Consider the following 23,724-nt stretch of genomic DNA (forward strand, 5'->3'; position numbering starts at 1 on the left):
AAGATGAAGAAATATAGCATTATTTTATTTTATTTTCTAAACAAATTAATCTCTCTCTCTCTCTTTCTCTCTCTCTCTCTCTCTCTCTCTCTCTCTATATATATATATATATATATATGTATTCAAAAATAATTTATCATTTGATTTTTAAAAATACTACTTTGAAAATAATAATATAACTAGTTTCAAAGCCTTTAAAATTATTTTACCTCAAATTGATCTTTGCCTTTGCTAACATACTTTTTAGATTCAATAAAACCTTTGAAAAGCTGATGTATGTTTATGATATTACCATTAAAGGATTTTTATATCAAAGAAGAGATATATGCCAAATAAACTACTGTATCTAAAAAAATACTACTTTGTTAAAAAAAGTTAAAGAAATTTAAAATTCAAAATTTAAATAAATGAAAAGATATATTTGTTTTTCAATTAAAAATAGTTTTTACAAATCCATATCAATCAAATACTAGGAAAGTTAATCCAAAATTTTAGAAAATTATAATAATATTATATAAATATAAAAAAATTATATAACTTATTATAAATTTGATAATTTATATAATTTTGAAATAAAATGTATGTATATATATATTCATTTACATTATGAGGTTATTTTTTAAAAATTTGATAAAAATACATGTATAATAATACTTTTCTTGACTTGTATATTGAAGTTACTAAATTTTCTATCAAATATTTATAAAACAATATAATTTTATAATAAATTAAAATCTACCTAGTTTTTTTTTGTCTCTCAATTTCTTGTTGTGTAGCATTTTTTTTATAAAAAAATGAAATAGAATAAACTTTAAAACATTATTAGCAAAAAGAAAAAAAAACAAATCATACACCTAAATTGATTCTACAAAATTTAAGAATAGTTTCATCTATGTTAAATAAGTTCTTTAGCTCATGGCAAGTAATGATTGCCTAAAGTTCAAATAAAATAGCATTAATGGAAATTTTCCTTGTGAATCACTATCACCATGAATCTTGATACAACACAATTTTTTCTATTCTTAAAAAATATTGCAACTACCCTCTACAAAATATATTAGAATCTTTCGACATGCTAAGTTCATCACTACAGGTCTTCACTTTGATCTTGATTAGTTCTTCAATTGAGATTATATATATATATATATATATTGTACTAGACATCTATATTGAAAAGGCTTCTTTTGACTTCAAATCATATACAATACAAATATGTTTTTTTTTAAAAAACAATGTCTATTATGACTTTCTAATTGTAGCATTTTTTTTAGAATATGAGTTTGGGTGATCACAATCCCATGCTTGTTTGTAACTTAAGTTGTAATACATTCGAACTTAGCTTTCAATGATTTGTATTTTACTTACAAACATCAAGCCTTTCTACATTTATAAGTTGTGCTTGTAATATGGTCTTGATTTGTGTAAAGAAAAAATGTAAGTTAATCAAATGAATAAACTATGAAGTGCAAAAAATTTAGACAAAAGATTGAAAGCATCTCTTTAAATCCTAAATCAATCTCTATACACAACAAATCCTTCAAGATACTTGTTACAGATTTTTATAGTCATAAATTGAGTAGATGATGTGCTTTGAATTGATATTTTTTTTCTTGAAGAGTATTTTTGGGAGGTGGTCTTCCCTTAATTTTGCAACTTCTATTAATTGCATGATTCTTTTTCTTGAAATGGAAGAAGATAATTTTTTACAATAAGAAATGATACATCTCATAATCCTACATAGCTCATACAATCCGGCCTCCACAATGACCATAAGTTATTATTAGGGATATTTGTACATAATTGATTTACTACAAAATCATTCTAATAATCCAAAACTTTAAGATATTTTTTGGAACTTTTTTTGATAAATATTAAAAAAAAATTCCTACTAAAACTTACTATAACAATTATACAGTAATTATTTGTCAAGTTATAATACTCTAAAAAAATATTCTTATTTTAACTTTCTAATATCACTAGACAAGATTAGTAAAGTCCAGTGATATTTAGAAAGTTGACGTCAGCTGGCTTAGACCTTACATGTGGAATACGCCTCTGTAATGTTAAATTTGCATGTTGAAATTTGGGGATGGCTTCCATGTTTGTGTGGAGCTTCACAAGTGGCACTCGAAGGTTGAAAATCTGTGACATCGCACCTGAGGTCGAGGTCAAAAGGCCTTGGAGCGTGAGGCATCAAGGGCGTCGGAAAGACAGGTGAGTGGCCGAGCAAGCGTATATATGGCCTTCCTGCCAAGCGGTACTCACAATCTATTTCCGCATCGTGTAGTGACTGACCACCTCGTGTATTCGCCGTCGGAGACAGAGACAGTTTGCCATCTTCCATCGCCATGGGGTCCCAGAAGCTGCTGCAGTGAGTGTTCTCCTGGATCGATCAAAGTCTCATTCTTACATGCACTTGGGAGGCTTGAAACAGACCATGCAGGATGCCGTGTAATTTGTTCACTCCACTGACAATTGCGTTGATATGATATCTCCTTGTGCAGGTCACGGCTTGTGGTCATGGTCGCTGCCACCATCTTGGTCTCGTTGCTCTTGGCTGAGACTGCAATCGCGGCTGAATACTATACGAAAGGAAACGTGTGGATTCGTAACTGCGACAAGAACAAGGATGGACACCCGGACTACCCTCCGAATTCAAACAACAGCAAATGTTCACGCTTGAAAGTAGTCCCGAAGCGCAAGAAAGTGACGGTTTATTGCAGGATTCCAGGGGAATGTGTACACGGCGACTGCTACTGGCTGTACGTAAAATATGGTTCGACTTCCGGGTGGATGTCCGACTACTGGGTAGACTGTGGTGGCAAAGTCTGCCCGGTCTCTCGTTGCCGAAATGTGTAGGAGAAGTGTGCGACTGTGTTGTGCATTCGCTTCTCCCACGCAGTGTGCGGTGGACGGACTGTAGTGTTGATATGTTCTACTGCTTGGATGGAAGCCACCAACCCAGCAACACAGCTTGGAAGTTTGCATAGTAAATAAGCGCCGCACTTCGGATGATCGAAGAGCGGCGCCACGTTGATCAGATCACTGCCATGGACGTTTTGTTTCTATGTATATCTATTTTCTCATACTGTTCCGTGTCATGCACTGTGCAATGTTCTTCGTGCAAATAGCTGCAGTCGATGCTGATGACGTCGGGCATTGTATCTCTTTGATTCATGGGTTTGTGATTACCGATTCCTCCTTCGTCTGTCGAGATTTGTGCACAAGATCCTCAGAATTGCATCCAACCTGACGATCTTCTGCACCACTTCGTGTTTTTTTTGTTTTTGTTTTTTTGACACCCTTGACTTTCTGTAGTAGTTAGATGAATATTTTGGTCACATTAGGATGTGATGCAACATCACTAAATGAGTCTCATATTTGCATCTATTTATTAATGAAGGATTGAATCATTATTTCTTATTCTATTAGCAAAGATATGGAGTTTTTTAGTTGCATTTGAACTTGATTTTTATTGAAATAAATTATTTTATTTAATTGGTTGAATTTTTTCACAACAAGGGAGACAGTTTCTTTTTCAATATAGGTTTTTCCAGAAATCATATAGAAAAGTGCATTACTATGGCAAATCCAAATACTCAATATGCATATATTTTTATATAATGTCAATACCATTGATTCTCAAAATGTTGGAAGATTATTTTGTTAGTGTCATTGTTAATACTGTGGAAAGGTTTGTAATGAGCTAGCTTTGTCTTTATAACTTTTATTTATTATTATTACTATTATAAAGGATGTCTAATTCCATGGTTTTGTTTTTGTAGAAAGTACTTGTATTTAATAAACATTGCCTCCAAGTTTAGATATTTTGATTCTTCATTCTTTAGTATATTTTTATTTTAGTAATTTTAGCATTATTCGAATTTCTTATATGTGAAATATTTGAACTATGTATACTCTAATTAAATTATAATCCTAAGAAAAGAATATTATTAAATTAATCAAAATAAGATCCTTTTTAGTAGCTGATAATTAGAATTGAATTTAGATAATTTTTGTTCTAAAATTTGATAATTCATCTTTGATATATCACTAAGATTTATTAAAAGTAATAATAAAGTATGCTATCATCTCATTATATGGTTCGATTTTAGGATTTTTTTATTTTTTTATTTTTAATTTTTTTTTTTATTATTGGCATGAAAAGTTTTTGACTTGGTTTGTAGATTTATAAAAAAAAGATTATATTTTTGTATTTAGATAGAAATTTTTATTTAGGCATCTATTATCAAAATAAAATTATCAATAATTTATTTGTTTTTATTAATTAGAAATTTTTAATAATAGTATAGTTTATAAAATAAAATACTTCTATAGAATGCTTATTGTCATAAGTTAAACAATATGTAGAAAAACTTGAATAGATATGTCCAATAATAAAATTGAATTTTCTTTATTTTACATCTAATTTTATCAATATCCAATATTTTTTATAATGAAGAAGATTCCTTAACTATGACCTAAGACAAATAACTAGTTACAATCTAGCAAGTAAGTCATAGAAAGAACATTATAGTAGCAAGGTACAAATATTATTCTATGTAGGGTATGCCAATTAATTAAGAATGAACAAATCATTTGAATGATGCATTTGAAGATGCATTGTTCTAGAAAAGCATTGTCTATAGAATCCTTCATGTTAATAAATGGTGGTTTAGCTTGTATAAAAAAAATTATGATTATTATTGTGTGTGCAATTTTTGTTGAAGATTAAAAAGATGACACAAAAAATACTCAATATTTAATAAAGTGCATATTATTCAAATTATTTATACATTAAGAACTTAATTTTATTTCAGTTATTAAAACAAAAATAAGATATATTCAGAATTGATTTATATTAGAAAAATAAAAAAAAAATAACAATCCCACAATGTGGATTAATAAAGATAAATGCAAAAATTTATTCCTAATTATTCATGAGAACATGTTAATATTTGATTCAAGTGTGGTCTAATATATAAGGTTTTTGTAAGTTGACTAGTGGACATGGAATACCTAACATAAAACAAAAGAATTCTAAAAGACTTAGAAAATCAACAATATAATTCTTTCAAAAGTAATCAAGTACAAGATTAAGTTTGATGCAAATGTTTAGCTCAGCTATAATTTCCAATACAAATGAATTTAATTATGCCTGTATCAAGAAAATAAAAAACACAAGTATGAATATACATATAGACAAACTATTAAGAAGAAAAATTATTATTATTATAATTATTATTATGTGTTCTCAAACTTTAAAGATTTTGTATGATATTAATAAAAATATATTTGTAAAGTTTTTAAGTATGGTGTTTTTTTGTGATTATATATATATATATATATATATATATATATCAATGAATTACTTAAACATATTACTTCACAATAAAGCAAGGTCTTTAGTGTTAGAATGTTTTATAGTTTTATAAATAGTTTATATAAAGCTATAAATTAATTAAATTTGTAAAAATAATCCTTAACTTTCCTTAAATTTTAAATATAAATTATTATTTTTATAATTCTCAAATTAGAAAAGAATTAAAATTACAAAAAAATCTCAAATTAATATTCATGAATAAGAGTGCATTTCATCTAAAAGGTTATTAAAGAAAAAAAGTATTAAAAAATGAGTTTGCTTAGCCACAATAATGATTGCATAGTTGAACTCTTGAAAAAATTAGTTTTATAAAGATTGCATAGTTGAACTCTTGAAAAACTTAGTTTTAGAAAGATTGTATATTTTTATTTAAAACCTTTTTTTTTTAATAGAAGTGAAATTTTTTTAGAAGGTAAAAGAATATACAATCTTTGTCTTTCTATTATCAACATCTAATTTTTTTTTTTTTAAAAAAATAGATAGTATATATGGTTGTAAAATATAAAAGAAATATATTTAAAATTTAAAAATTCCAAATTTCTATGGTTTTTGAAAAGATATATTCTTTAGATTCATAAATATAATTATTATTTAGTTTTTTATTTCTGTTTTAAATTTAAGATTTATATTTTTAATATTAATATATTAAAAAGGTTTAACTCTAATAAAATAAGTTATTAAGTCATGAAAAACAAATAATGTCATGCCTTTTTTCTCACAAATGCACCATGTGTTGACTTCTCCAAGGCTTTTTTTCATGAAAACAAATGCATCAAACTTTGCCTTTGATGCAATTCTATAACAAATAGCAATAGATGAAAAACTTCATCTAATAACTTTCTATTCCAATAAATTTTTAGCAGCCAAGATTAATTAATCCACAATAAAGAGGACTTTGCAATTGAGGATTCATTTAAGAATAGGATCATTATTTAGAAGGTGCCTCGAATCCAATCACTATTATCATGTTATGTGAAGCCTTATTTGAGAATGTACCGAGCACCTCACTGTAGAAGGTAGAAGGAAAATTACAACAACAAGATTCTAATTTTAATAGAATTTTAAATAAATCCAAATAAACCTTAATAATTCTAATCAAGCTTTAATCAAATACAATGAAACCTCAAAGAAATTACAAAAGAAGTATGAAAAAATCCTGAAGAAATTCAAAACATGTATAAGAATAAAATTTTAAATATATCTTAAATAAATTTGAATTTTATTTTAATTTAATCCTAATTTAAATCTTAGTAGTCTTTACTTAAATCCTAAGTCAAATCCTAATTAAATCCTAAACAATCCTAAAGCCAAAAAAAATCTTAAATCGTATCCAATTCCTAAATCCTAAACCAAATTCTAATCAAATTAATCTAATCCTAGGGTGATTTTGAACCTCAATATCTATCAATTATATTATTGATCTTGCTTAAGATTTTATATACATCTTAATTATTAAGTTGGTAATAAGCACTCAAAATTTGAAGAAGATCAAATCTAAATTCTGCTTAGGTGTTGGCTAGCCTCCTACTCTAATCTAAATATTGAAATTCTAGTGCAAATATTTCTTTTTGTGAATTGTTAAATTGCCTCCAAAATATACTTAAACTATTAAAAATCAAGTCTAGTCTCAATACAAATAGCAATCACTTCAATCTAATCAATAGATTGCTAAAAATCGTAAAAATAATCACTAACTCTCAAATTCCAATTTATGAGACCTCAATCCACAAAAACCTTCATGCACTTTGATCTAATTTTTGGGTTGATCTCAAAATTTTCACACACCCTAACAACTAAAACATAAATATATTGCCTAAAATTCACTTGTATGCTTACTAGAAAAAACTCAAGAAACCCTCAATTTTGTAAATATAATTTTATTTTCAAAATATAATCCAACCAAAAATAAAATTAACTTTCAAAATCTCCCAAAAACTGAATATTAACTCAATTGACATATAACCAATGCTTACAAATCTCATTGCAAGTTTGCTCTCAAATTCTACTCTTTGATCTTCCAAAAGAATTATGGAATTGCCATTGATATGTAGTTTTGTGCCTTGAAATTTGATTTTGACCTAGGTTGATAACTTATTTTTTTTAGGTATCAATATTTAGTAATTTGAGGTATTTTTTGCTTGAACCTATTGATAACTCCCTTCCTAATATGCCTATATTACTTACTTGTCTCATTTACATTAATTTGAGGCATTTATGCTCCTTCAAAACAAATAGAAGTACCTTCTTTGAAAAACAACATTAAGACAAAGCCTTTTAATATCTTCTTATTATTTATCCTTGTTTTTCTATTACATCCTCTTATTAGGCTCTTCTATAAATACATCCATGTTTTTATTTTTTACCATATAGCGGTATTATTACATATCATTGTGTATACAAATCACAAGAATCTTGAGTATTTCATATCAGCATGTGTTTTGAATCGTCACCAAGCTTGTTGGAGCATGTGTTTATGAAGATTTGATTTAAAGAACACTTATTTATTTGAAAAAAATAAGGATTTTTGGTATTGTATTACATGTGTTCTTGCTTGAGAATGCACCAGGCGCCTTGCTATAGAAGGTAAATAGAAATGCAAGAATAATCCTATCAAGTTTAATAACATTTTAAATAATCTTAAGTAGATCTCAATAATTGTGATCAAAATTTGACCAATTCAAAAGAATCTTAAAAGAATCTATAAAAGAAATATAAAGAATCTTTAATAAATACTAAAAATAAAATCTTAATATAATCTTTATTAAATCTTAACCAAATCTTAGATCAAACCTTTATGAAATTCTAATGAAATTCTAAATCCTAGAAAAATCCTTGACCAAATCCAAAACCAAATCTAAACAAACTGTAGATCTTAAACAACTCTTAATAATCCTACAACAAATAGAATCTCAACAACTAATAATCAAACTGTTGATATGAATTCAAAATTTTTATATTTTATAATATCTTAGTTAGAAAAAATTACAAGACTTATGAAATCAATTGTACTTACCAACTGAGAGAAATAAAAGATAATCCAATCAGGTGTTAAGTAGTCTCCTACTCCAATCTATATGCTGTACTTCTAATGCCAATATCTTCTTCTTCAACCATTGAATTACTTCTAAATTTTAACTAAAATGTTACAAATTGAATTTAGTATCCACACAAAAAAATTCACTTCAATTCAATTGACAAATTACTAAAGATCTTGAAAATACTCACTGATCTTCAAACTCTAATTTCTAATACCTCTATCCACAAAAACCTTTATATTTTAATCTAATTGCTTAATTAATTTCAAATTTTTCACACACATTAACAACTATCATACCAACATAGTGTCCAAAATTCACTAATATACATACCAAAAAACTTAAGAAATCTTCGAATTTATAAATATATTTTTATTTCTCTAAATCTAAACCAACTAAAAACATCATTAACTTTGAAAACCCCTCAAAAATTCAATATTGACTTAATTGACATAAAACAAATGCCCAAAAATCTTTTCTCAAGTTTTCTCCCAAATTCCATTCTTTGATTTACCAAAGAACTTCCGAGTCACCTTAAATTTATGATTTTGTGCCTTAAGATCTGATTTTTATCTAGGTTGACAACTAGTCCTCTTTAAGTATCAATTCTTGGCTTCTTGAGGTAAATTTTGCTAAAATCTATTCTTAATTCTTTCATATACATGAATATTTTATTTAATTTCCAAATATACTTTATTTTGCCTTATTTATGGCCTTACAAAGTAAATAGAAGCCTATTTTGTAAAAAGGCAGTAATAGCACCTTATATTTTTATTATCTTTTCGATTATTACCTACATTTCTAAGATAATCTGCTATAATATTTTAAAATAAGATCTTCTATAATATAATTTTTTTCTTCAATAACTATGTTATATTACAACATAGGATGCTCTTTCTAGATGTTTTTATCTTACATCAATTGAAAGAAATGCATCTACTGATCAACAAATAATGATTTTCTTGAAATTAGAGTATTTTCAACTTTGAGCAATAAACTAAATATTAACTATTGATTCAATATTTATCAAGAAAATTAAATCAAGTATGTCCTTTAATTCTCTTGTTCATGATATCAAGAATACTTCTTGTAAGTCTTATGATACTTCTAAGTTTAAGTTTAAGAACAACCTAGTCTATTTTTGTCACGGCCATAATCATATAAGCTAATAATTACATATAAAAATAGGTAGAAGTAAGTAAAAGTAGATAAAAGTAAGTTAATTCTATAATATTTAATATAGAAGCTTCCTAGAAACTTCCTAGACGCTGCTTTGACTTCATAGGTATCTTTAATTGACTTTTTGGATTAGAAACGTGGTCAACAAGTTGGCCATGTGCCACACATGTTGTTAGCTTGAAGATCAAGCTAACTATGTGGCCCACACGTAGAAAAACTTGCCTTGTAAGTCAAGGCATGTGTCCTACAAAGTCAAAACATATTGGAGGTCCTATAGAATGTCGCCACGTAGCCCCTAGTTAGATAGTATATATAGAGACAAGAGTGAAGGCTTCTTCACTCTTGTCAACTCCTTTCTTGCTTCTAGTCTAGTTTCAAGGGTCTCTAGTTTTCTTGTCTTTTGGCAATAGCCAATCTAGTTTCTCTTTTCAATATACATACTTATTATTCATATTTTGTTACTTTTCTTTGAGTGAAGGCTTACTTGTCTGAACTATTTTTTCATCGAGTTCTTGTCCTTGACAGATTGACAAGAGTGCACTTACAATATCAAAGCTTTGTTTTTCTTGAGTAAGAGTGGATTACCCCTTTCTCTTGACAAGGCATAAGCGTATTAGAAGTTTGCGGATTACCCACTTCTAAACTGATATTGTTCTTAGTATCTTCTTTGTTATCAAGTCTTTCTTTTCTTTTGTCTTGAGCAGTATCAAACAAATTTTTCTTCTTAGTGTCATTATGGCAGAGCTTGTTGAAATGAAGAGTGCAATGGCATAAATGCAAGAGCAAATGAGGGAGTTAATGCTTGCGATGCATCAACTCAATTCACCAACACATGAAAGAACAAGAATAGCAGAAAGTTGAGATATAGAGATGATCGGAGCTGCTTCAACATCTACAACAAATCATGTTCCTTCTCCAATTGTACAACACCTTATAAGCACTAGAGAACCAAGAATTACCTTATCCGAGAAATTTGATGGTACGAGATCAAAGTTTCGAGGGTTCATCAATCAAGTACAATTGGCAATTGAACTTCAACCGCAAAGCTATCCAACTCCAGGATCACAAGTCAGGTTTATTGGCACTCTACTTTCTGGTTCTGCATTATCATGGTTTTCGTCTTTTCTTGAACAACGAAATCCAATATTGGACAATTTGGAAGCTTTTTTGGCAGAGTTTCGATCTATGTATGGTGAACACGATGTAACTCGTGTTGCAACAAATAAGATCCGAATTCTGCGACAAGGAAATCGCTCAGTAACAGTGTATGCTTCACAATTTTGACAACTTGTAATTGACATCAAGTGGGATGATGCTGCACTCATCAGTCAATTTCTTTATGGATTGCAATACGAAGTAAAGAAATTGATGCTCAACTTACGTCATCCTCAAACTTTGAGTCAAGCAATCGATTTTACAATAAAATGTGATAATCGACTTTTTGAATTTCGATCCAAGAATCATTCACGGGAACCTCAACGTTATTAATCAATGGCAACATCAACATCTTTGCCAAATGTACATTCGAAAATAGAAGACATGCAAATTGACGCGGTGCGTTTTAAACCCCTAACTGAGCAAGAAAAGATTCGTCGTCGTCAAGAAGGATTATGTTTATATTGCGGAGAACCTAAGCACACTACTCAACATTGTCCAAAGAAATGACGCAACTATAAAATGAGGGGTACGATGGTCAAAGAAGACAACATGTCAGAAAACGGATTCGTCCAGCTACAATAGGGACCATGCAGCTGGAACCTTATACAATCCCTAATGAAGGTCCTATCCTCTCCTCAAAACCCTCTCCTTGTTTTATAATAGACTTATATTTAGGACCTAAGAATTACAAAGCCTTTGCTTTATTAGATTCGGGAGCCTCAGCATGTTTTTTAGATGAACAATTTGTTAAAAGTCGTAAAATACCCTTTGTACAGAAACCTAAACCAGTACATGTAGAAGTCATAGATGGTCGTCCCTTGTCTTCTGGAAATGTCACTCATGAAACTCATCCTATAAAAGTAACAATAGATGGTTATGATAGCTACATAGCTTTTAACATAATTAAATCCCCATCCAATCCAGTTATTTTAGGTTTATCCTGGCTAGAAAAATATAACCCTCGAATAGATTGGAATTTGCGTAAACTTGACTTTTCCCAGAGCGTTATTAATAGTTCTATCAACCAAGTAAAAAATTATAAGTCTAGTATAGTAAAACCCGTACTGATAGGTGCAAAAGCATTTATACACGCAGCAAAAGAAGGGTCAACTTTTGCTATTTATGCTACACCTATTTCTGAAAATGTAAAGACTTCAAGTGGCATTCCAAGTCAATATCAGGAGTATCAAGACGTTTTTGAGAAAAAGAATGCAGATATTCTTCCTGAGCATCACCCATATGATTGTTCAATCGACCTCAAGGAAGGAACTCAGCCACCATTTGGACCAATTTATAGTTTATCGCAAGATGAAATGGCTGAACTCAAGACATATATTGACGAGAATTTAGCGAAGAATTTCATACGCCATTCAAAATCTCCAGCAGGAGCTCCAATTCTATTCGTAAAGAAAAAAGATGGATCTTTACAAATGTGTGTTGATTATCGAGGACTCAACAAGATCACAATCAAGAACAAGTATCCATTACCTTTGATATCAAGACTCCTTGACTAGTTGAATCAAGCTAAGATCTATACAAAAATAGATCTAAGAGGAGCATATAATCTAGTACGGATCAAAGAAGGAGATGAATGGAAGACTGCGTTTCGAACCAGGTATGGACATTTCGAATATAATGTCATGCCCTTTGGACTCACAAATGCACCAGCTGCTTTTCAACATCTCATGAATGATGTATTTTGTGAATTCTTAGACAATTTTGTCGTCTGCTATCTAGACGATATCTTGATCTATTCTAAGAATGTCGAAGAACATGAAATACATGTTCGTCAAGTATTACAAAAACTTAGAGATGCAGGATTGTACGCCAAGATGGAAAAGTGTGTATTTCACACTGCTCAAGTTGACTTTTTAGGATACATCATTTCAAATGATGGTCTCATGATGGATTCTAAGAAAGTCCAAACAATCATGGATTGGAAGATTCCAAGGACAGTAAGAGATGTCCAATGTTTCTTGGGATTTGTCAATTACTATCAGATCTTCATCAAAGATTTCTCACGAGTTGCAGCTCCACTTACACGCTTGACTAGTAAAGATAAATTCCAATGGAATCAAGAAGCGGAAGCAGCATTTGAAGCCTTGAAGACATCGTTTGTCTCTGCACCAGTCTTATATCGTGTTGATTTTTCCAAGGCATTTTTTATGGAAACAGATGCATCAGATTTTACCTTGGGTGCAGTTTTATCACAAATGGGAACAGATGATAAACTTCATCCGATAGCTTTTCATTCAAAAAAATTCTCAGCAGCCGAGATCAATTATGAGATCCACGATAAAGAACTTCTTGCGATCGTGGATTCCTTTCAAGAATGGCGTCATTATCTAGAAGGCGCTTCTAGTCCAGTCATTGTGTATACAGATCACAAGAACCTCGAGTATTTCATGTCAGCACGCGTGTTGAATCGTCGTCAAGCTCGTTGGAGTATGTCTTTGTCAAGATTCGAGTTCATTATCACTTATCGGCCAGGAAAACAACAAGGTTTGTCTGATGCCCTATCTAGACGTTCTTATTTTGCACCAAAAGAAGGAGATGCAGCTTTTGAGCAACAAAGAACGGTCCTCTTGAAACCGGAGCAATTTCATCTCCGAGCAATGAAATCAACATTGACTGTTGATTCAACTTTTCTCAAGCAAATCCAGTCCAGTATGTCCTCAGACCCTCTTGTTTATGATATCGAGAATAATTCTTCCAAGTCTCATGATCCTTCTAAGTTCGAGTTCAAGAATAATCTATTATATTTTGAAGGATGCCTATATGTTCCAGAAGGAGAAGCACGTTTACGTGTTCTTCAAGCACGTCATGACTTTCCAGCAGCAGGGCACTTTGGATATAATAAGACTTTAGAACTCATATCAAGAGATTTTTGGTGGCCACAAATGTGGAAGTCAGTCAAAGACTTTGTACAATCATGTGATATTTGTTCAAGATCAAAAATTCCTTGTCATCGACCTTACGGACTTCTTCAGCCATTACCTATACCAGAACAACCATGGTCTTCTGTTTCTATGGATTTCATCACAGATCTTTCAAGCTCAAGATCTTATGATTCTATATTTGTGATAGTAGATCGTTTCACCAAGATGGCATATTTTGTGCCATGTACAAAATCTATCACAAGTGAAGAAACAGCTAAGCTTTTCATTGATAATATCTATCGCTATCATGGATTACCTAAACATATCATATCAGATAGGGGAACTCAATTTGTGTCAAGATTTTGGAGGATCCTTTTCAAGATTTTAAAAGTGGACATAAAGCTATCTTCGACTTTCCATCCTCAAACTGATGGACAAATAGAGCACGTAAACCAAGTCTTGGAGCAATATTTAAGGTGTACTATCAACTACCAACAAGATGATTGGACAACTCTTCTGCCATTGGCAGAGTTTGCTTATAATAATACGGTACATTCTTCCACGCAACAAACACCTTTCTTTGCCAATTATGGCTATCATCCACGACTTGATACTTTTAATTTTTCAAAAGTTGATAATCCTGCAGCAGAAGATATGGCAAATCGGTTGTCAGAGTTACATGCAATAATGAAGACGCAATTGAAGGAAGCTCAAGAACGACAAAAGGTAAACACAAATCTATATCGTAAGGAGCAACCACAACTCAACGTGGGTGATAAGGTATGGCTACTTCATCGCAATATCAAGACTACTCGACCTTGTGACAAGTTGGACTATCGTAGGCTTGGCCCCTTTTCTGTTTCTGAACAGATCAACCCAGTTGCATATCGGTTACATCTACCGGAGTCAATGAAGATCCATCCTGTATTCCACGTGTCTCTTCTTGAACCATATAAGACAGTGGATATACAAGGAAGAAGACAAATGCCACCGCCTCCTATAGAAGTAGATAATAATGAAGAATTTGAAGTGGAAGAGATATTAGACTCAAGGCGGCGCCGAAATAAGCTGGAATATCTTGTTCATTGGCGCGGATATGATATTAGTGAACGCACATGGGAGCCATCCAGGAATCTAGGAAATGCATCAGGTAAAGTCAAAGTTTTTCATCAACGACATCCATCAAAACCAAGATGAAAATCTCTCTTATAAAAGAGACAAGATTGAGGCAAGATAACATTCAATTTCCTATCCTTGTTTGTAACTTCTTTGTATTTGTGACGCTAATTAGATGGAGAGCCAACAACCAACGGATTCAACTCAAGAACCTTCGTTTGCTGACCTGTCGGATGAGACATTACGATTGTCACAACCTTCAAGACGACGCAATCGAGATGAAGATCTTCAAGAACGACATGTTCTTCCTCGAATAGATGGTGAGATACAACGCGTTTGGTATCACGATTTGGGAAGGGACTCTCGATGTTTAGTGATTTTGCTAGAGGTGGGAACAACTCCTGATGGTGTTCCGAATATTCTATTCGAAGGAAGTTACGAAGGCCTCAACAATGATCAAATAACTGGGTGGTCTTCCCGCCCTGGTATGGGACACTACCGATGGTTGAGAGGCCCTATCAATCATCTTCGAAGAGAATAGAGATCAGAGTATGTGGCGAATACAATTCATCGCATCATAGATTTTCTCAACATATGATGACCGCTCCTCGTGGAACTCGTCTCTAGAAGGGGGGGTAATGTCACGGCCATAATCATGTAAGCTAATAATTACATATAAAAATAAGTAGAAGTAAGTAAAAGTAGATAAAAGTAAGTTAATTCTATAATATTTAATATAGAAGCTTCCTAGAAACTTCTTAGATGCTGCTTTGACTTCATAGGTGTCTTTAATTGACTTTTTGGATTAGAAACGTGGTCAACAAGTTGGCCATGTGCCACACATGTTGTTAGTTTGAAGATCAAGCTAACTATGTGGCCCACACGTAGAAAAACTTGCCTTGTAAGTCAAGGCATGTGTCCTACAAAGTCAACACATATTGGAGGTCCTATAGAATGTCGCCACGTAGCCCCTAGTTAGATAGTATATGTAGAGACAAGAGTGAAGGCTTCTTAACTCTTGTCAACTCCTTTCTTGCTTCTAGTCTAGTTTCAAGGGTCTCTAGTTTTCTTGTCTTTTGGCAATAGCCATTTTAGTTTCTCTTTTCAATATACATACTTATTATTCATATTTTGTTACTTTTCTTTGAGTGAAGGCTTACTTGTCTGAACTATTTTTTCATCGAGTTCTTGTCCTTGACAATTTTGAGGAACAATTATAATTGTAGAAAGCAAAGTACAATTACATTGTTGAGTGATAATATGGATATATAGTAAAAGATAAAAATATGAATGTTATTATAGAAGAACCTAGTAAAAAGATAAAGATAGAACATAAAAAGATAATAAAAGATTTAGACTTAATACTACATTTTTACAGAAAGAACTTGTATTTATTTTGTGGACGCATAAATGAGACAAATCAAAGTAAATAAAATAAGAAATTGATATAGAAATATTTTTTAAAAAATAAAAACATGTTAAAAATTTTTTTATCTCAAATCATCAAAAATTGATACTAAAAAAGGACTAGTTGTCAACCTGGATCAATATCAGATATCAAGGCATAAAACCATGCTCATATAACGACTTGACGATTACTTGATAAATTAGAGAGTAGAATTTTAGAGCAAACTTGAAGAGAGATTTTTGGGCATTTTGTTTATATCAATTGAATCAATATTGAGTTTTTGGAGTTTTTTCAAAACTACCATTGTCCTCAATTAGTTTAGATTTTGAGAAATAATATTATTTTTGCAAATTTGAAGATTTCTTAAATTTTGTGGTGTGTGTAAAATTAAATTTTAGATAGTGAGTTGGTGTGCTAGTTATGAATGTATGTGCAAATTTTGAGGTCAATCAAACGATTAGTTCAAAGTGTAAGAAGGATTTTAAGGATTAAAGTCTTAGAAATTAGATTTTGAAGGTCAGTGAGTATTTCTAAGTTCTTTAGCAATTTTTTAATTAGATTAAAGAGAATTTTTTTAGTAAAATTATTAGACTTAATTTTTAATATTTAGATGAAATTTGAGAGCAATTCAATAGTTCAAGAAGGAAGTATTAGTGCTAAAAGTTCAACATTTAGATTGGAGTAGGATGCCATTGAATATCTAATTGAATTAACTTGCATTTCTTTTAATTAGTAAGTATGATCAATTTCATCTATATTGTGTTTGTTTCTAACTAAGATATTAAAAAAAGTACAAATTTTGAGCTGATATCTATTGCTTAATCATTAGTTGTTGAAGTTCTATTTTATTATAGGATTTAGTTTAGAGTTTGTTTATGGTTTGATTAGGACTTAGGATTTAGTCTAGGATTTGGTTAGAATTATGGTTTGCTTGAATTTTTCTTTAGAACTTGACTAGAAATTAATTGTGAATTATTTGGAGTTTGTTTAGGATTTAGGATTTTATTGGGATTTCATTAGGATTTGACTTAAGTTTTGATTAAATTTTAATTAAGATTTTAATTAAAATTTGTCTAAAAAATTAATTAAGATTTAAATAGATTTTTTTATATTTAAAATTTTTATTTATTTTTATTTATTTATTTTAGTATTTATTTTTTAAAAATTATTTCTTTGAAGGTTTACTTTTATATTTTTTAAAGATTTTTTGTTATTTTTCCTTAAAATTGATTTAGGGCTTTATTGTGTTTTTTTTATAACTACTTTTAAATTTATTTTTGATTGATTAAAGTTTAATTAAAATCATTAAGATTTACTTAAAATTTATATAAGATTTTATTAGACTTAGTAGGATTGTTATTGCATTTGCATTTATTTTTGACAGCTAGATGTTTGGTATTGGGGTAGAGAGAGTTGCTTCAAGAAAGCACTAAGTTTTTGGATGTCACTAATTATTGAATCAAGTTTCAAGATAAAAAAGTGCCAAGTTTATATATAAATGTTTTTCTATAGGAATAATTATATCAATATATAAGCCCTAAGTACCAAAAAACATCCAAAATGTAATAAAAATATTCTAAAGCCATATATATCCTTAAAGTAAATTTTTTTCAAACTTCAATAAATCATATTTCAAAATTGGACCATCCAAATAAACTAAAATTCTACATGAAGTACTAATATATTTTAAATGACTATTAAAATAAGTTTCAATTGCAAATTTGTTATGAATCTTGAGATATCACCAAAATCCTAAGAGTAGCTTCAAATCCTTGCTTATAAATATTTACGTGCAATTTTCTTCATATTTCATAAATTAAATACTCAAATACCATAAAATTTTGATATATAGCTTTTTAACCTAATAATTCACATTTTTAGAAAAATTGAGCCAAAAATTCATTAAAAAATTTAAGATATGACTCCAACCATTACTATCAAGAAAACAACTCACTTATTACCTTTAAATTACATGAGTTGTCTTCAACACTCTATAACTCCTTCATAAAAATTTCAAATGTAACAATTCTTTTACAAAAGATGTAGGTCTTAAAACCACCTTTGTAGTTGCTTTTGCTAAACTTCAAAAGCTATTGTATATATCCTCATATTTTCAAAAGAAAAATAGTATATCTTAAAAAGATACCTTAACTTCAAACAACTATAACTTCTTCATTTTAACTCCAAATCTTTTAAATTTTTTACAAAAATTATAGCTCAAATCCTAAGCCTTATAAATGATTCTCAAATTCTTCTTTTGAAGTCATCAAAATTCTTGTTATGGTCGTGGATAGCCTCTTAAGAGCCTATTGGATATGGTTTTTGACTAATAAGAATGAAGACCCTCATTTCTTGCCATTATCCATCCATATCTTATGTTTTTCTCCCCAAATAAGCTTCTTAGAGGTTTGAATCTTCATCTTTGAGTCCCAATATTTTAAAAAAAATTTATACTAAATATCTAAATTTTATATAATTTAAAGACTATAATCAAAATAGATAAATTTTAAGATAAATTTTCTTATATCAACTTTATTTAAATTAGCCTACTAACTATTCTTATATACATGAATAGTTATAAATACATTATATATTTTAGTTAATTTTTATATATTATAAAAAATTAAAATATAACATTAATGCATCCTCAAGCAAGAACATATATAATATGACAACATGTTTTTCAAGCTTATTATGACTTTCTAGCACTTGAATATTTTAGATATAAGACTTTAGAATTAATATTGAGAGATTTTGATAGCTTTAAATATAGAAGATAGTCAAAGACTTTGTACAATTATATGATATTTTTTTAAGATCGAAAATTTCTTGCAATTGACCTTATAGACTTCTTCAACCATTACTTATTTCAAAACAATTATGGTCTTTTGTTTCTATAGATTTTATGATAAATATTTTATTTTTAGATTTGTATGATTCTATATTTTTTATAGTAGATTATTTTACCAAGATAGTTCTTTTTTACCATGTACAAAATCTATCACATTTAAAGAAATAACAAAGCTTTTTCTTAACAATATCTATTGCTATCATGAATTGCCTATAGATATTATATTGAATATGAGAACTCAATTTGTATCAAGATTTTGAAAAATCCTTTCTAAAATTCTAAATATAGATATAAAGCTCTACTTAAATTTTTATCCTCAAATTAATAGATAAACAAAAGAAGTGAATCAAGTTCTTGAGCAATATTTAAGGTATACCATCAATTATTATGAAGATGATTAGACAACTCTTTTCTTCTTGGTAGAGTTTACATATAATAATTTGATATATTTTTCTATTTAAAAAATAATATTTTTTCTAATTATGGTCATCAATAATGATTTAATACTTTTGAATTTTTAAAAATAAATAATCTTGCTGCAAAAGATTTAATAAATCATTTATCAGAGCTATATGCAACAATAAAGGTGTAATTAAAGGAACCTCAAGAACAATAAAAGATCATTGTAGATACTTATCATAAGAAACAAATATAATTTAATATTCGTAAGAAGGTATGATTACTTAGTCGTAATATCAAGACTACTTATTCTTATGACAAGTTGGACTATTGTAGACTTGAAAATTTTTCTATTTGTAAATAAGTGAATCCTATTGCTTATTGATTACATCTGTAGGAGTCTATGAAGATCCATTCCACCTTCCATATGTCTTTTTTTGAGCCATATAAGATAATGAATATCTTGGAAAGAAAATAAATGCCACTTTTTCTTACAGAAGTAGATAATAATTAAGAATTGAAAGTAGAAGAAGTCTTAGATTTAAGTCAATGCCAAAATAGGTTGAAATATTTTGTTCATTGGTGCAGATATGATATTAGAGAATGTACATAGGAGCCAACAAAGAATCTTACAAATGAAACTAAAGAGATTGAAGCTTTTTATCAATAAAATTCATCAAAATTAACATAAAGAATTATAACATCAATAAAAGATGATGACTATTTTTCATGATTTTACTAAGATTATCATATCCAATTAGAATGCATCAAAATTTATCCCTTGAAGAGCAAATAATATCATGAACATATATATTTACTCAAATATTTACCTATGTCATTAAGTAGAAGAAAGGAAAGTAAATTTATTTCATAATATTATTTAGATAAGCTTCCTAGAAGCTTTATAGATGCTACTTTGACTTTACATGTATTTGTAGTTGATTGGTATATTAGAAACTTAGTCAACAAGTTAATCACATATTGATAGCTTACAAAAAAAAGCTAATTATGTGGCGTACATATATAAAACTTACCTTGTAGGTTAAGATATATGTCTTGAAAATTCAACACATTTTGGAGGTTTTATAAGACATAGCCACATAACTCTTAGTTAAGAATATATATGGAGGAAAGAATGAAGCCTTTTTCACTCTTGTCAATGCTTTTTTAGTCTTTAGTATTATTTTCAAGACTTTCTAATGTTCTTGTCTTTGACAATAGCAAATCTAATTTAATATTATATCATCTTTGAGTAATTATTTAGTCTTTTTGAATGACATAAGAGTATCCAGATCTTTTAATTCTTCAAGATTCATATCTTTGATAATATTTCATTATAAATGATTGATTCTAAAATTATTTTTTATTTTAATATTTATTAATATTTAAATTTTTCACTATGGAAGTCCTTTTTTAATATAATTATATAATACTAGAATATAAAATCTTATAAAATATATTTTTAATATATTTTTTTTATTTTTATTAGAATTAAAATATTATTTTATTTTTCCTTGTCTCAATCTGCAGTTATATCTTTTTTTTTATTATTTTTATGTCAATATTTTGTTTGCAAGTCAATCTCTTTTTTTGCTTCTTATAGATTGTAGTGGCTTTATTGCTTAAATTCTATGACTTTAGTTTGTAGTTAATAAACCGCATCTTTAGTAGTACTTTTTAGCAGTGGAACTTATTAATGTATGCCACTTTTGGGATTACTAGTGTCTCAAATTTGTGATCTTCTTTTTCCTCAACCATATCTAAATCAAAAATAATAACTCTTTTTTAGTGATTCTTATTCCTTCTTATCTTACTATAGTTATTTTTTGAGTTGTTATTGATTCTTTTATTGATTTTGGATTATTTTTAGTAAAAAAAGTAATTTTATGTAGATTATTGATAATTACTGCCAAGGCATACAGACTTTATAATCATAGACATATTAATTTTTGGTAGAAGAGAGAACTCATTAGAAGTTAAAATTAAGCTTGCAATAAAAGTTAGCCAAAGCATATATTTATTTAATGGAAGCAAACTAGCAATGTTATGGAAAACTTTGCCTTTAATAGATGCATCATCAACATTAAGTCAATTTTTTTATATTTGTGGCTATAAGATATGTATCAAAACATATTAATTTAGACTCTTGGCAATGATCTTATAATGCAAATACAGCTTTAATGGAATATTTGTGCTAAGCCAATTTATTTTAATTTTAGACTTAAAAATAATACTAATATTTGATCATAATAAATTTAAGAATTTTGATAGTCTCATTATGGTTATTATGAGATGCTATAATAGTGAAGGCTTATCAATTGATTGCTGTAGAGCCTTCAATTCATCAATAGAATTGCATTAAAGTAAGAATTTTTCTTGCTAGTTAATCTCTATTATAATTACTTCAATATTAGTCATATATTTCTTAAATATTATTCTATAAGTTGAAGGTTTATGTGGATATATTCTAATTGAATGTGTTTATCAATTAATTTTTTAATAATAAAGTAATGATGGATTTCTATGTATTTTGTATGTATATAAAAGATGGAATGATTAGCTGATTTTATGGATTCTTGATTATTACAATAAAATTAGATAGATGGTAGAATATTTGATGAAATATGTTTATTATTTATATTCAATTAAATTTATTTTTTAAAAATTTGAGATTAATAACTAGTTTATAAATCCAAATTGCTTACTATACATTGTTAGATTGTGCTTTGTACTTACTCTTAGTAGAAGAGTGAAAAATAGTAGGTTGATATTTACTTTATCAAGTAATTAGTGCACCATCTATAGGTTCCCTTCTTCTTTCTATGCTCTATTTGGTTTCTATGTCTAAGTCCACTCTATATTTGTGTAACTTATAATTTTTAGGTATGTTCCACAAATGTAGTTAATCTTGTAATGTATGGTTGTACAAAATAATCTAAGTATATAATGAACTACATTAAAATATTATTCTTGAAGTCAAATTGATGTCTTTTAGAAGTAAAATCCTGTAAAGTTAAATTTCTCTTTTAATCTAAATTATAAGATGGTCTCAATTGAGAGTTGCTTGTAATTAGTGGTGTAAAGTGAAAGATTCAATAAATAAGAATAAAAGAAAAAATAATACAAAATAAATGCAATCAAGTAATTACATATAACAAAAATAATTTACAATCTATTCACTAATTTTTCATCTAATAAATATATATATATATATTTATATTTATATATATATATATATATTTATATATATATTTATATTTATATATATATATATATATTTATATTTATATATATATATATATTTATATTTATATATATATTTATATTTATATATATATATATTTATATATATATTTATATTTATATATTTTTTTATTTTATTTTTATATATATATTAAAAAATATATTTTTTTAAATAAATAATTTTGATATCTCTCTAATGAGATGAATAACATATAAATTCAAATTATAATAGATAAATCATAAAATTTTAAAAATATAAATTGAATAATTAAAAATTTAACTAAAATTATTTTACTTCAAGGATAACTTGCTTATAGATGAAGATTTTGAGCCTCACAAAGATTCACATGTAGTGTATATAGGTTGTCTAAAGAGGCCTTAAAACCTTAGTCTTATCTACCTACCTACATCCGAGATGCTACAGCTCATATGGTTCTTAGTCTTATCTACCTACCTATATGGATTGTAGCACCTTATGTACCTTATCCACCTTGTAAACCTCTCTTTCTACAAGGACTAGATTAGTTGTTGGTCCTCATATTTTTTACTAATAGATTTCATATTTTCATATTTTTAACTTTACCATGATATTTAAAAATATTAAAATAGCTTATAAAACTTATATGGCCTTCAAATCTTGTTCCATTTTTTTATGATGGCTTCCAAGATTTTAAAATTCTATTTCACCAAAGTCTTGAAATCTTCTCTAAAATTTCTTTAAAAATTCTAAATAAATTCTAAATAAATTTTATATTTTAAAATATTTTAATAATAATAATATCCATTTAAGGATATATTTTATACCTTGGTGATTTTTATGATAATAAAATCAATTTAAATCCACTTAAATTTTTATTTTTTATGTAATTAACTAAAAAGATATGAATTTCATTTTTATGCTTCTTCTAAGTACAAACTAATAATTGATATGATTTTTATAAATAATACATGAAGACATTGGTTTCAATAACTAATCCTTAATACTTGATAATAAATAAAAATACTAAATAAAGTAAGATAACTCCCTCCAAGACTTATTAAAACTCTTTTTTTATAACTTTTCTTCTAATAAG

The 23,724-nt window shown here is 28.3% G+C and overlaps 1 protein-coding gene across 1 annotated transcript; it reads left to right on the plus strand.

Annotated features, from left to right (window-relative positions):
- Positions 1-2,230: 2,230 nt before the first annotated feature.
- Positions 2,231-3,086, plus strand: LOC149988496 (uncharacterized). The gene is made up of 2 exons (XM_090252753.1): positions 2,231-2,371; positions 2,505-3,086. Exons 1-2 carry the CDS (start codon positions 2,349-2,351, stop codon positions 2,857-2,859), a joined length of 378 nt encoding a protein of 125 aa, XP_090108879.1. The 5' UTR covers positions 2,231-2,348; the 3' UTR covers positions 2,860-3,086.
- The last annotated feature ends 20,638 nt before the right edge of the window (positions 3,087-23,724 follow it).

This window comes from Physcomitrium patens, chromosome 8, assembly GCF_059467195.1.
Source record: "Physcomitrium patens ecotype Gransden chromosome 8, ASM5946719v1, whole genome shotgun sequence".
NCBI classification, from domain to species: domain Eukaryota; kingdom Viridiplantae; phylum Streptophyta; class Bryopsida; order Funariales; family Funariaceae; genus Physcomitrium; species Physcomitrium patens.

Bases quoted from the DNA above. Each gene is read 5' to 3' on its own strand.
- LOC149988496 (XM_090252753.1), top strand. From the start codon at position 2,349: ATGGGGTCCCAGAAGCTGCTGCA. The intron at 2,372-2,504 runs GTGAGTGTTCTC...CTCCTTGTGCAG, and splicing joins GGGTCCCAGAAGCTGCTGCA to GTCACGGCTTGTGGTCATGG.